Consider the following 16,076-nt stretch of genomic DNA (forward strand, 5'->3'; position numbering starts at 1 on the left):
CAGTTCCAAATTTGCATTTCCACTTTGTTTACAATGTCCACCATTGTTGATTTTCCAAGCCGGCATGGAATGGAAACAAGCCTGGTTTTATCTAGCATCAGTATTATAATGACTCGAATATTAAATAATCTGCATCAGCACCCCCACCACCTCAGGACATTGTGGTACTGCAGCTAAAACTGCTTTCAAAGTCCAGAAAGAAATGCCATGGACTGGTTCTATCAGAGTGGTGATTGAGGCTCAAACCATTAGAAATAACTATGAGGGACATAGACAATATGATATTAAATATTAAAAGCAGTTTTAAAATGCATGTTATTTGCAAATATTTGTTAAATGCTGGAGAGACATGGAGACCCCTGTTACTGAACAACCACTCTATATCAACGAGTACTATCACAATATAGAGCTTTTTAACTTATTTTAAACAAAGAAAATCACTTACACTACCTTTATAATACATCATTATATGGAAATGTATTAACTTTGTTTTCTATGTGTTTTATTTTTATTTTTAAAGGTTGGCAAAGTACACAAACCCGTGAAGAATTCAGAGAAGATCATCCCAGAAGAGCAACTTCGGAAAGTCGATGAACTGTTTTCTAGACTTAACCTCAAACACCACTGTAAAGATAAGTTGACTACTGCTGACTTTCTGAAAATTCTCCCTGCTATAAAGAAGCATGATGAAATAACCGAGAAAGACGTAGCTCATACGTTCCTTCAGAAGTTGCTGATGCTAGACCACAGAGCCAGGTACATCCCAGTAGCAGTGGGCAGTACCGAGGACAAGCATTCAGCAACTACTGAAGTCGCTGATGACGTTGACACCGAAGACGGTGACTGGGATGACATATTCAGCTCCAATGTAGACACTAGCCAGAGCCTGAAGCAGAGCCACGTCCATCCGATGGATGTTCAGATGGCTGTGTTTCACTGCTCAGATAGCTTCCTCAGGCAGAACATGATTACTAAACTAGCCCAGTGTCAGTATGCCTTACCTTTGCTAGTGCCAGACCCGTTCACAGGGGATATCGAGTGTCCTTTATGGACTTTTAGACAACTCAGAAAATCCTGGAAGGTGATTGATAAATCAGGTGCCACCACAAGTAAGAACATGCCCATCACCACAAGTAAGAACATGCCCATCACCACAAGTAAGAACATGCCCATCTGTCAAGCTAAGACTCCCATGGTGTCATTTTTCCGTCTTGGCTCCGACACCTCTGTCGGAGATGATGACACCTTGTCGTCATCTAAATCTCAGCTGATGAATACCATAGTCAATGACCGTCACAGCACGTTCTTTCATAGGCACTGTCCAGGCGCCACCAAATCTCACTGCCTGATAGATGGTATGGCAGAAATTGCCTGGTATTGCCCTGCTGGAAAAGCCAATGACGCTTTCTCTGACTGTGTTGCCTTCTGTAACCTTCATGGAGATGCTGTATTACATGAAAAACAGCGTGAGATACTGATCAACAAGGCTTCTGTCAACGTTGTCCTTGTACCTACTCTGAGAAAAGGTGGCAAAGGTTTGAAAATTCTGTCAGACCTTTGCAAGCGTCCAAAACATCTCATTTGTCTCCGAGCTGATGATGATTGTGCTACAGTTGAGAAAGGATCAGGAAACTATATAATGGGTCTGAAGGGTAGAAGTCAGTCAGATGTGGCTACAGAATTGAAAACAATACTTGGAAAGATTTTGTCAACACCACATGAATCCTTCCAGCTTGATACCATGGCAAGTGTCTCTGGAATCAGAGCAGATGAAGCTGAACCTGCATGCCAAAGAGGGAAATCTGCTGCTGTGCAGATTCTGACATTGCTTAAAGGAAAGAAGCTTTCAGAGATCAAAGACACATTTCTGCCATGCCAAGGCAAAATGTGGCATGAGTGGTGCAAACTCAATAAAGATCGGTACCGTCTCAAAGGAGATGAGAAGGAGAAAAATAAATCTAAAATAGAAACGGGAATGGAGCAAAAACGAAGTGAACAACGAGACAAATCCTCCAGTGAGCTGATGAAGCTGTTTGTTCAAAACCTGCAGTCTCTGAAAAGGGATGAAAAACTTTACTTCCTAAAATGGATTGGAATCTTACTGGATACCTTCTCAACAGACGATCTTTATCAAATCAACCAGGAATATGATGCAAAGTGGTCAGCGGTCTTGGCTTTGAAAAAGAAGCGTGACAATCCAAAACAGCTGGAGGACAAGCAAAAGGAGTTGGAAGACATTTCCGAGAAACTGTATTCAGCGACAGTTGGATTTGAGCACATCCTGAGAGAATTGGGACAAATGTACGAAGCTCATGCATCTCCAAAGAAAATAGGAAACTCTGAATACCCTAAGCTGGCTGCAGAGCTCATGATCGCAGGACATCCAATGGAGCTGATGGACGGAGATGCAGCACACGTGCCTTTAACGTGGATCACCAGTGTTCTAGACGAGGTCGTCAAGACACTGGGAGACAAGAGGGTTTTTGTCTTGTCAGTTTTAGGCATCCAGAGCAGCGGCAAATCCACCATGCTGAACGCAATGTTTGGATTGCAGTTTGCGGTGAGCGCCGGCAGGTGCACCAGAGGAGCCTTCATGCAGCTGGTGAAAGTGTCAGAGGAGAAACAGGAGGTCTTCCAGTTCGACTACGTCCTGGTCGTGGACACCGAAGGACTGCGTGCTCTCGAGCTGGCGGGGAAGAATACGTATCACCATGACAACGAACTGGCAACATTTGTCATTGGCCTGGGAAACATGACTCTGATCAACATATTTGGAGAGAATACGTCTGACATGCAAGACATTCTTCACATTGCCGTTCAGGCCTTCATGAGGATGAAGAAGGTTAAGATGACTCCAAATTGTATGTTTGTTCATCAGAATGTCACAGATATCGAGGCTGGTAGCAAAAACAAGGAGGGGAAGAGACGACTACAAGATGATCTTGATGCGATGACGAAGCTAGCTGCCAAGGAGGAAGTGGTCAATGCAGAGTTCTTCAGTGATATAATTGCATTTGATGTGGAAACCGATGTGAAATACTTTGCCCAGCTGTGGGAAGGCAGTCCACCCATGGCTCCTCCAAACCCGGGCTATAGTGAGAGCATCCAAGAGCTGAAGGACATGATCCTCTCTAAAGCAAAAGACTCTCGTGGAATTCTACTGTCAGAATTCAAAAGCACCATCGATGACCTCTGGAATGCCCTGCTGAAAGAAAACTTTGTGTTCAGTTTCAAAAACACAAGGGAAATTTCAGTGTACAGAACACTTGAAGAAGAGTATGGGAAATGGACCTTTGCTTTGAGACAAGCCATGTTGAGCACTGAAAACCAACTCCACACCAGAATTGATAATGGCACAACCATTGACGAGATTAAAAATGAGCTCGTCAAAGGAATGAACAAGACTCATGAAGAAGTGGTACAACAGATGAAAGCGCACTTTGATGCCGTTAAAGATAAAGACATAATGGTTCAGTGGAGAGGACGATTTGAAACCAAAATGAAAGAGTTCCATGATGACCTGGTGAAAGGATCCAAACGGAAGCTTGAGGAGATTATTCAGCAGAGAGATGCTCGGAAGATGCTGGATGATAAGAAGACGGTGTACGAGAACAAGCTGCTACAGGAGAGCAAAGCACTTGCCTGTGAGTTAAAAGGCAAGGCAAATGAAGAAAAGGAACTCAAAAGGGCGTTCAATGCTCTTTGGGATGTTTGGGTTACTGAATTCAAAGCTGATATTCCTTCCATAAAAGAGATCAACATTCAAGAGGATGTAGATTATATCCTTCAGGAGATGGGCATTGAGCATTATCATGAACGCAGAAGCGTTGGCAATTACAAAAACCTATCAAATCTAGGGAATTATTCAGTTTATGTAATCCCTAAAGGAATGATCTCTAAAGGGTTTAACCGGATTGGGTATAGTGCAGACCTACTTCCTTATCAAAAGGCTAGAACCTTCATTCGCAATATTGTGGATCAATCTGTTGCCTTGATTGAGAGCAAACCTGTTCGAACCAGAGGCTACAATAGCAGTTACTTGCAAGAAGTAGCAAAGAAGGTCATACACCAGATTCAGATTGAGATTGATTCAGACAAGACATACGCCCTTACACATGAGTTTAAAGCTGATCTTTTACTTCATGTATTTCAAGCTGCAGAGAATTGTCTTTCCAAGTCTCACAAAGAATTCAAGATCAACAATGATCCACTCACTCATTTGGAAAACAAAAAGGACCAATACTACAAGGCGTTCAGAGGCTATTGTAAAGGAAACTCTTGTGCCGCTGTGCTCGGTGAGTTGCTCTGTAGCAAACTGAAGGAGTCTGCCACTCAGTCTGTCTATGACAAGACTGCCCTTCACTTGGCTGGAGAGATGAAAAGTAGTCTCCCTCCCTTCAGCGGGAACAGGGTGAACTTGGAGAGACACATTTTACGATCACTGGCAGAGCGAGCGGACTTTGGCAGTTACATGAACTACATCACAAGTCCAAGGGAACACATGGAGACATTTATAAAAAAAGAGGTGAAGGAATACATCACCACCAATCACAAAAAGGTACTCGGTATCATGAAGAATAAGGTGAAGGACGTGTGCCAGCTTCTGGATCAAGCCGTGTATGAAGCGACAGAGAAAGTCACAACTCGGAAAGGAGATGCCAACATGTGGCTGGAGGAGTTTTCCCGTCTGTTAAAAGGTGATCTAAGACTTGACACAAACTGCTATGAAAACCTCAATGACATAAACCAATTTGATTTTCTTAAAAATGAGATCAAGAAAGGTCTCCGTTCCATGATGGTGGATCTAAACAGCCTCCCGATCAACACGAAGGATGTCCGTGTGAGGCCGGATCAAATTCTAATCGACCATTTGTGCAAGTGTTGCTGGGCGCAGTGTCCGTTCTGTCTCGCCATTTGCACCAACACCCTAGAGGATCACAGTCCCGACGATCACAACGTCCGTTTTCATCGTTCGCCAGGAATTCGCGGAGTCTCCAATAGAGGCGAACCGATACTTTCCCTTACTTTCTGCACAACACATGTTGGAGGTGATGGAAGTTTCTACAATTCAGCAGATTCAGCGGAGGTCGTTCTGTTCAAAGAGTATCGAAAAGCTGGTCCAGAATATGCCAACTGGATGATCACGCCTGATGAATCAAAATTGATATACTGGCAGTGGTTTGTGTGTGGATTTCAAGAGAAACTGGAGAACCATTATGGCAAAAGGTTTGCGGGCAGAGAAGCGATTCCAGAAGAATGGAGAAAGATCACCCTAGAGGAAGCTATTGAAAGCTTGGAGAATATGTAGTCTGTGACTTGAAACATTCACAACCCGAGTGACACAATCCGATACCATCGTTTGATGACTCTTAAAACTTGAGTGTCTTTGAGGTCTTTCTGACCCATTTTTAGATTTTTAAGTTGATTATCTTTGCCCGTGAAGCTCTCAGAACGTTCCCCTTCCATGACCTTTCGTAAATATTCGATTCAAATCAACTCAATTCTTCTAAATAAGAATGTAGACATACTTATACCATCTTTGCCTGTTCGTTTTGGGTCTCAACCCCCCCCCCCCCCCCCCCCCCCCCCACGGGAGTGGACTTTAACACCTCCAAGACAGCCCATTGTCCAATTTAAAGACAATGGGCAGTATTATGCGTGTCTTAAGTACCAGGTCTTATTACTTAACTTAAGACCTGGAGGCGTGATCAATGCCATTTGGCTATTCTGAGTGTCCAAACAGCATTGACCAGGTCTTAAGTTAAGTCATACGACCTGGTACTTAAGACACGCATAATACTGCCCTATGTCTCTACCCCGCTGGGGGAGGTCAAAGCCTCTGTAGACAGTAGCCAATAACATTGCATGAACAAAGGTATTTTTGACCTGAAGTCAGCTTGTGTGGTGCCTGGCCTTACTTCAGACATGTGAGTGTTAAAGAACACTAACAGCAAAATATGCACAAAACAACACATTATTTAAAAAAATCAGACCAGTCTGAAGTGAGGACATAGGGACATTGCTGTTCCTGCACCACTCAAAAATACATCTGTGGCCGGGCGTAGTAGTGAGCACAAGTAATTTGATGCTGATTAGACTTAACCTGACTCCGCCAGATGGTGGCAGCACTGAGTTCACAAATTGTGAACTTGTAAAATTGCAAATTGCAAGATTAGTCCTAGCCAGACACACAGACTCAGTCACAGACCTATAGATGGCCCCATGTGGTTTTTATTATGAAAATGTATTAGAAGGCTTGGTTAACTTTAGTTTTTAAAGGCAACTGAGATTTCCAAATCTTACAACACATTCTGTTGAATAATATGCAGAACTTAAAGTTTGTTTTATAATTGATACAATGATTCTACATTTATGTATGCGACAATTAAGTCATCATACAGACTAGTTTCTGAATATTATGAATGGATAGAAGCAAATTAATTTAATTCTGAAATATGTACTTTCTCCTTTATTTCATCATGATAAAGTGAACATTTAACTGACACATGAACTAAAACCAATCATATTTCTTTCATTCAAAATGTGTCGTTTTCTATGTATTTAGATGAAGATTTATCACAGGGTGTTTGAGAAACTGATTAAACAATATGCAGCATTTAAGAAGACTTCATTTGAAACAAAAAAATAAAAATATGTTTTACTTTCTAAAATATGGTGGAACCAATTATTGATGAAAATATGTATTACTTCATCGGCACGTTATTTTAAATCTGTCAATTTTCACAGAACAGTATAGAAGTGATACTACTTGATTAGTTGATTGAACTTTGTGTTGTCTGTCATTTACTGTAAATCATCAAATACATATTTTGTAATTGATCAAAACATCTGATTGTTTTTTGTATAACTGGAAGTACAAAGATTGTTTTATCAGAATTCATATCCAAGAGTGTATTGTTTAATCATTAAACAATACACTCTTAAACATTAATGGACAGTTATTGACAATTATATAATATAGACTAGTTTCTGAATATTATGAATGGATAGAAGCAAATTAATTTTATTTTGAAATAATGAAAACATGTTTTACTTTCTAAAATATGGTGGAACCAATTATTGTTAAAAAATATAATGTATTACTTCCTCGGCACGTCATTTTAAATCAGTCCATTTTCACAGAACATTATAGAAGTGATACATGGATACTACTGTACTTGATTAGTTGATTGAACTTTTTGGTGTCTGTCATTTACTGTAAATCATCAAATAAATCTTTTGTAATTGATCAAAACATCTGATTGTTTTTTGTATAACTGGAAGTTAGTTAGTTAGTTAGTTTCATTTATTGTCCACAATGTGGAAATTTGTCTTTGGTCAGTAACAACAAAACAGCAACAACACTTACACACAATTATGTTCATGGCAAAAAGCAACAACAGTGACAAATACAAGTAGAAAGATTGTATTATCAGAATCCATATATCCATTAGAGCAGTGGTAACCAACCTTTTCAAGCCCAAGAGCCCATTTTATTCCCAATTGTAAGCCATGATCTACCACTAAAATAGGCTATGTTTTTTGACAGGCTCAATGCATGTGCACACAAACACTATAGTTTAAATACTGATAATCAATGCCAAAATATTAAGACAAATGTATTTTTCCATAGTCAGACTGCTTGCCTGTGTAGGTATAGTAGTGAGTGAGAGGCTGTTAAGCTCTGTGGGTTTTTAGTTGTGAATCACAAGTTCACAACGGATAGCGGTCAAACAAGAGAACAAACAAACTCTGCAGTTGATGACTCGATAGACATGTCTGGGTCCATCACTGCGAGCTATTCAAAATCCACATTCTGTGTATTGGTAGTGATGGCTGGCTGCCTGTCGGTGCACTCACACGGTTAATGCAATGCTCTGTGCTCGTTGGATCAATGCTGTGTTGTGTCATGGCCGCCCAATGCATTTCCAATGGAAGTCACATGGTTTGTAGTCCACATTTTGGACTACAAGCTGTTGTATGGCTTTCGGCTGTGTTTCGACTGCGCCCCTCCCCCTCATACAACACAAATGTTGTGTCAAACCATGTGACTCCCATTGGAAATGCATTGGGGCGGCCATGACACTACACAACATTCATCCAACAAGCCTACAGCAATGCAGTAAAGGTCTGAGTGAGGCCTCACACCCGCTCACTCCGGGATCTACTTGAATGGCTCGTGCGAGCTACTGGTAGCTCCCGAACCCCTGGTTGGTTACCCCTGCATTAGAGTGTATTGTTTAATGCAGGGGTGGGCAACTTTGATGGAGAGGGCCACTATATTTCCGCACACCCTCCAGAGGGGCCACATTGCATATTACTGTTGTAGCAAAAATAGCTGATCTACAAGATCGCAGTGCGATACGTTTTGAGCTTGTAGATCAGTTACTTTTGCTATATTTGAATTGAAATGCTGAATTTTCTTTTTTGTTTTTGCTATTCTCTAATTGGAATACTGAAAAGTTAAATTTTTATGTAATTTCAAATGCCTTTCAAATGCCTTTAATAATAGTTATGTTAACTTTATAAACTAAATATAAATAAATTGGACATAAACAAGACAATAATATTTTAATACTACGCATTAAGCTACTCATTTAGACTGAAGTAATTAAATCCGGTCATGTTTGAATGTTTGGAATATTCAGAATATTAACCTGCGGGGGGGCCGTATTTAGTAGTAATTAACTACTGCTTAATGTTTAGCATCACATTATAACAAACAAGCAGATATGAGAGAAATACTCGTCATGTTGTTGTTAAAAGATGAGTCAATATAATATAAAAGATAAATGTAGTAAAAACAAGGTGGATCATTTCATTTTACCAGACTTACCTGCTGTGTTTCAGGGTTGAGCTGCTTAACGACACCGTTTTCAACACTCATAGGATTGTGCAGTCTAGCGCTGCTGCTGCTGGAAGCATGCACGGTGCACGTACCATAGACGGTCACTAGGGGGAGCCATGGTACAGTGTAATACAATAGAACAGCTATGTACTGTGATCTCATCGAAGTATTTTAAATACTAGAAAAAGTGCCCCTCGGGGCACAGGTCTCCACCAGGGCAGGTCCACCCTGGCCAAGACCTACGCTGAAAAGACTATCAGCGGAAGTGGCGGAAGTGTTGCGTGTAAGATAACTACGTCACGCGGTGCGGCTGTGTTTACTAGTCCCCACCCAATGATCATTTCAGCGGGAATACATTTTCGGGAACACAACGCTGCGATTGGTCAAAAAACGTTAACTTCCGGGGGGGGGGTTACACGGCGGAAGTCCTGCCTTAGATAGCTTATTTGTCCTAGGTTGTGACCAGGCTCTTCTTTTTCGCAGTTAAGTGAGCCTGGGACCGAGGCTAGGGCAGGTCAGGTTGTGGCCTCCTGGTGGCGCCATAATAGGCCAATGTGAAAAGGGTGCCATTTCGTCATATGCCTTAGATGGCAATTGGATGATTTGAGGCATTTTGTTCCAAAAATTTGTTTTGCAAAAATCAACCTGTTGGTGGTGCTATAACAGGCCAATGTGAAAAGGGTGGGATATATTCCTCAGCCTAGTAAGAAAATTTGTGAAAGATTTCACGTAAATTGCATGCTGCGTTCATGATTTGAGGCTTTTGTTCAAAACGGGGCAATCTTGCAAACTGTGAAAGCCAATTATAGCCAATTAGGATGGAATATGAAATATCGGACAGATCCGACTTGAGCACATGACCATAGAGATACTGTGTAACCTCATTTTTGGACAGAATCTGGAGTAATATAAAAAAAAATGTTTTACAAAAGTCGTCCTCCTGGTGGCGCTATAAAAGGCAGATGCGGAAAATGCAGGTCAAAGGTTTGTCCTTGGCCTCTAGGGAGTGTGCATGCAACGTTTCACGCAGATCGGTGCAGTTTTAGGTAGAAAATGTGAAAAGCTGCCTCATGGTGGCGCTATAACAGGCCATTCTGGAAAATATGCCCTACCTGGGCCCTCATCAAACCCTGTACACTCAAGACACTGACACCACTGACACCCTTAGATTTCCATATATGGAGCATTGGAACTTATCCATTCCATATGTTGATCTGACCTCATCAAACCCTGTATACTCAAGACACGCTCCATATGTATCCAGTGCAAGCGACCTCAACCTTTATGGAGAGGTCGCTTCTCGCCCTCAGGCGTCTTACTGGTTGTTGTTGTTGTTGTTGTGTTTGGTGGTTAGGAGATGATAATGAAGAACCAGCTGTGCAGTAACCTTTAACCTTTATGGCTCCAGTCACACTGTCAGGTGAAACAGGTGTTCTGTCTCTGTTCTGGGGAGAGAGAGGGCAGAGCAGCTCGTAATTCGTTTTTAATGGGAGTCACGTGGTTTGACGAAACAAGCTTGCTTGAAGGCTCTGTTCTGCCCGCTAGCGCTGGCGTTTCGCCCGTGCTGCAGGTTACAAATGACCCGTGGCTTCCTGTGAGGTTAGGGTTTGGTTTGGTTTCCATCTCAGTTATTCCTGCACAATGATTATAGAGCAGTGGGTCTCACACAAAAGTTATTGAATTTTTTGGATTTCCGAAAATCATAAACAATAACCTTTGAGGTAATTCTTCAAAATAAATTACTGACAAATAATTTGAATGAAGATTTTATTGTCAAAGTCATGTGACCAAAAAGTTATTAATTTCTTAGATTTCAGAAATTCATACAAAAATTACCTTGAGGATTTGCACACATGTATGTATGCATGTATGTGATGTCTTGGTGTGTCCTGGTGGTTTTGTCGAGAAATTGCATAAAAAAATAAATGCAATCTGTAATTTATTGACGGCCCCTAAAATGTTCGAATATCCAAATGGGTGAATATCCAACCTGAAACCAACTTCACCGCGGTCTTGCGGCTATCAAATAATGAAATAGGGGGGGCTGGAGCCCCCCTTCCCCCCAAAAAAATAAATAAATGGGGTTTTTTTTAATGATGAAATTGTAAAATATTGCAATCCAATTCAAGTGAGATTTATGTTTAGTTATTGTATATTTAGTATTCTTCTCTGCTCTTGCTGTGTTGTGGGGTAGCTGTGGAAAGCCCTAAAGCCTGCCAAGCACAGCGACTAGTCCAAGCCCCCAGTAAGGCTATCCAACGTTGAAGCTGCCACTACCTACTAGCGAAAAGTGGAACTGCAGCACGTTCATGGAGGTGGACGGACGTTCAGTGACGTCATGTGCGTAATGTGCGTCATACCGGACCTCCAATTTGAGATCCGGACATATCTTCCGCTCACTCGAACCATTGAGTTATAATTGTACTTCCGGCAGTCTTTCGGGTGCTTCAAAACGCCACTGAGCAACTTCCATCGAAATTAATAGCTGGCATGGGGGGCAGGGCTAACGCTCCGGTTCGGTCTCTATCCTTGTATTACTCCATGGACTAGTCTCTGTCTGTCTGTATGTCTGTCTCTGGGGCTGCATTAGTGCACTATTAGGACTCTTTCTTTATTGCTCATCTCTTACTGTGATTTTATAGAGAACATTGTGCATTAGTGCACTACTGGCTGCTAGTGGCTGCATTCATTCATTGAGTATTCCATTCCATGGTCAATAACCTTAAACCATGAAATAGACACCAAGTTTGCGTTTCTAGCTCATCTGGTTCAGAAGTTAGAGCTAAAACTATTTTCTGGGTGCTAATATTGGATTTCATAGAAACTTGCAATACAAAATAAAATGTATTCATGGCATTGATCAACCTGTGAAGTTTATTTTCAGGTTCTCTGTTTATTTATTTTTGCCCTATTCAACCCCCATTATATTAAATGGGGGCTAATATTGTGATGGCCATATTGGATTTCCAGCAAAACAACCTTTGATGTTGCAGGTTTCCCAAAAAAAAGGGGTGGTTTGCCCCCTGGGTAAAAGTTGTCCTTTAAGGGTTTAACATGAGTAAAAAAGAAAAAAGAGCAGGAGAATGGACACCTCTATTGACAGGATTGATTGATTGATTGATTGATTGATTGATTGAATAGTTTAGACATAAATGTAAATACAACAGAGTTCAGTCAAACCCGTATTCCAAAAGGGATAGCACAAAAACGTCCTTGCGGTCCATTTAGGTTTAGGCCCTATGCAATCAATTCAGACATGAAGCATAACAAAAATACCACTTGTAAAGTCTTATCATCATACATCACATTCCATGCTCTGTCAATCAAATCATAAAAAATGTAATTCCCGCCAATCACTTTTGGCATCATCACTTCTCTGCCATGTATCCTCAATGTACATCAGCCAATCAAGTCATTGCTATGGGATGATGTTCAGCCAATACAAATCATCATGGTTGTGTTCACACAAAGATAAAGCCCCATAGGAGGGCTAGCGCCACTCAACAAAATTCAATATCATCAATAACAAAAACATATCATTACATGAAAAAACTAGAACTGCACGCTGTCGAGTGCCAACTTGCCTACTAGTGCGCAAGCAGAGCGCGCAAGTACTACCGACCGCTACGAACTTATCACTGCGCAAAAAGCATGGAATACGGATGTGTATATTACAGGAAACTCCCGTTAAACTTTCCAACAAACTCCGGTAAACTCCCGAATTGTACCATCACACCTGTATATTACCGTATATTACTGTATATGCTGCTAAACTTGAGGTTTACGGGCAAATCTAGTGCCCATAATTGCCCCTTAATTCCTCTTTTCATCAGCCCCTCTGTAAAATATTGAAATTAAATACTAAAACAACGAATAAACCTTTAAAGAAATCTGACATTAATATAAAATACAATTATTTTGTTTAAAACAGTCTAAAAAAAACATTATATTATTTCTATATAGTCCACATTTATGTCTGCCTGGCTGGGTCGGGTCTCTCGGAAAAAATCGGATCTAGGTCGGACTTTGCCAGCTCTAGTGTGGATACGCTGGTGTTTCTTCAGGGAAGATGATGAGGTAAGATTCTTGTTACAATGTTTACATTGGAAAGGTTTTTCTCCAGTGTGGACACGAAGGTGTGTCTTCAAATTATTTAAAACACTGAAACTCCTGTCACAATGCTTACATTGGAAAGGTTTTTCTCCAGTGTGGACACGAAGGTGCGTCTTCAAATTACTTAAATATCTGAAATTCTTGTTACAATGTATACACTGGAAAGGTTTTTCTCCAGTGTGGACACGCTCGTGTGCTTTCAGTTCACCTGACTGTCTGAAACTCTTGTTACAATGTTTACAGTGAAAAGGTTTTTCTCCAGTCTGGACACGAAGGTGTCTATTCAGGGAACCTGAGTACCTGAAACTATTGCTACAATGTTTACATTGGAAAGGTTTTTCTCCAGTGTGGACACGAAGGTGTGTCTTGAAATTACTTAAATCACTGAAATTCTTGCTACAATGTTTACATTGGAAAGGTTTTTCTCCAGTGTGGATACGCTGGTGTTTCTTCAGGTCACCTGTCAGACTAAAACTCTTGTCACAATGTCTACATTGGCAAGGTTTTTCTCCAGTGTGGATACGCTGGTGTTTCTTCAGGTCACCTGTCTGACTGAAACTCTTGTCACAATGTTTACATTGGTAAGGCTTTTCTCCAGTGTGGACACGAAGGTGTGTCTTCAGGTAAGATGATGTAGTAAAACTCTTGTTACAATGTTTTATTGGAAGGGTTTTTCTCCTGTGTGGACACGAAGGTGTGTCTTCAGGTAAGATGATTTAGTAAAACTTTTGTCACAGTGTTTACATTGGAAAGGTTTTTCTCCAGTGTGGACACGAAGGTGCGTCTTCAAATTACTTAAATATCTGAAATTCTTGTTACAATGTATACATTGGAAAGGTTTTTCTCCAGTGTGGACACGCTGGTGTGCTTTAAGTTCACCTGACTGTCTGAAACTCTTGTTACAATGTATACATTGGAAAGGTTTTTCTCCAGTGTGGACACGCTGGTGTGCTTTCAGTTCACCTGACTGACTGAAACTCTTGTTACAATGTTTACAGTGAAAAGGTTTTTCTCCAGTGTGGACACGAAGGTGTCTATTCAGGGAACCCGAAAAACTGAAACTATTGCTACAATGTTTACATTGGAAAGGTTTTTCTCCAGTGTGGACATGAAGGTGTGTCTTGAAATTACTTAAATCACTGAAATTCTTGCTACAATGTTTACATTGGAAAGGTTTTTCTCCAGTGTGGATACGCTGGTGTTTCTTCAGGTAAGATGATGTAGTAAAACTCTTGTTACAATGTTTACATTGGAAGGGTTTTTCTCCAGTGTGGATACGCTGGTGTTTCTTCAGGTCACCTGTCTGACTGAAACTCTTGTCACAATGTTTACATTGGTAAGGCTTTTCTCCAGTGTGGACACGAAGGTGTGTCTTCAGGTAAGATGATGTAGTAAAACTCTTGTTACAATGTTTACATTGGAAGGGTTTTTCTCCTGTGTGGACACGAAGGTGTGTCTTCAGGGAAGATGATTTAGTAAAACTCTTGTCACAATGTTTACATTGGAAAGGTTTTTCTCCAGTGTGGACACGAAGGTGTGTCTTCAAATTACTTAAAACACTGAAACTCTTGTCACAATGTTTACATTGGTAACGTTTTTCTCCAGTGTGGACACTCTGGTGTGTTTTCAGGGAAGATGATGCAGTAAAACTCTTGTCACAATGTTTACATTGGAAAGGTTTTTCTCCAGTGTGGACATGCTGGTGTATCTTCAGGTTACCTGACAAACTGAAAGTCTTGTCACAATGCTTACATTGGAAAGGTTTTTCTCTAGTATGGACACACTGGTGCTTCTTCAGGGAACCTGAGTCACTGAAACTCTTGTCACGGCGTTCGTCATCATCGTCCTCACTGGTCTCCTCCCAATCTTCACTGTCTTCAGTGACTTCAGTGTCAGATTCAAGTTCAACTTCAATTTCAGAGCAGTGGGAAGATATGTCTTCATCATCATCATCTTCTTCTTCTTCTTCACCTTTCACTTCTAGCATTGTCAACATTGACCCAGCAGGTTCCTCTGGTCTTTGAAGTAGCTCTTCTTGTTCCTCTTTAAGCTCCTCCTGTTTCTCCTTAATTTGTGGAGGCTCTGGTTCCTCCTGGAGCAGACCAGAGCAACTCTCCTCTTCAGGGGAAACCTCCTCTTTACACACAACCATGTGCAGGATGTCTAGGAGCAGAAACATAACATGATGGTCAACACTGGATTCCTAAAATGTAAATCCATTCTTCTTCCATGTTCCATGTACAAAAGGGGCTAACCTACCAAGATAAGATTGACATACCGTTATTAACTACAGGTTACTACAGTTCTGAAAGTTTTAGCAAGATTTTAGCAAAATACAAAAACAATCATGTGAAGTAATATTTACTTTAACACCAAAAGAATAATGATGTTACAGCAAATATTTCATTTGAATCATGAAATTCTGAAACAATTTAAATTAAAGCTGCAAGCAACGATGCAAGTTACAGGCAAATATCAGAAAATCAGAAATGGGAGCAGAGCTAAGTAACTCTACTGAATGACTCAAATGGGTCCAATGAGGTGACTCATGACTCATGACTCACGACAAACTGTTCAAAGGTTATGGCAAATGATAGAAACTATAACATATTGACCAATCAGAAGAGGGGGCGGGGCAAGTTTCACCAATGAAAGACAAGGACTCTGAACCAAGTCCAATGACACCCCCCACGAGTCTGTATGAAAAATCACTGAAAAGTTATAGGACAAAATAGGAACTATCAAATATAGACCAATCAGAAGAAGGGGCCATTCTTCAGAATGCTGCATTCACATGGAATCAGGCAAGCGGTAGACAGCAGACGGCATGTCATTTTAGTGGACGGGAGCAGGACGGAACAGGACGGCACGGCAGCCCGGCAGCCAGAACCGGCGACGGTAACGGTAGACAGCATCAATGTTAAAATATATAAACTTTTTACCGTTCTGTGCCATCCAGCAGGTTTTGCTGTTTGCCATCTACCGCTTGCCTGATTCCATTTGAATGCAGCATAAGTTACACCAATGAAGGTCAATGACAAACCATTGAAAAATTATAGGACAAATTAGGAACTATGAAATATCGACCAATCAGAAGAAGGGGCGGGGCTACGTT

At 41.0% G+C, this 16,076-nt stretch overlaps 1 protein-coding gene across 1 annotated transcript; it reads left to right on the top strand.

Annotated features, from left to right (window-relative positions):
* Positions 1 to 890: 890 nt before the first annotated feature.
* LOC306925129 (interferon-induced very large GTPase 1-like) lies at positions 891 to 5,308 on the top strand (the record flags this gene model as incomplete). The annotated part of the gene is made up of 2 exons (XM_079503811.1): positions 891 to 1,133; positions 1,182 to 5,308. The coding sequence occupies exons 1-2, from the start codon at positions 911 to 913 to the stop codon at positions 5,306 to 5,308; spliced, it is 4,350 nt and encodes a 1,449-aa protein (XP_079359937.1). The 5' UTR covers positions 891 to 910.
* Between the last annotated feature and the right edge of the window lie 10,768 nt (positions 5,309 to 16,076).

The sequence above is a fragment of the Electrona antarctica genome (genome assembly GCF_951216825.1).
Source record: "Electrona antarctica genome assembly, chromosome: 6".
Classification (NCBI taxonomy): Eukaryota; Metazoa; Chordata; class Actinopteri; order Myctophiformes; family Myctophidae; genus Electrona; species Electrona antarctica.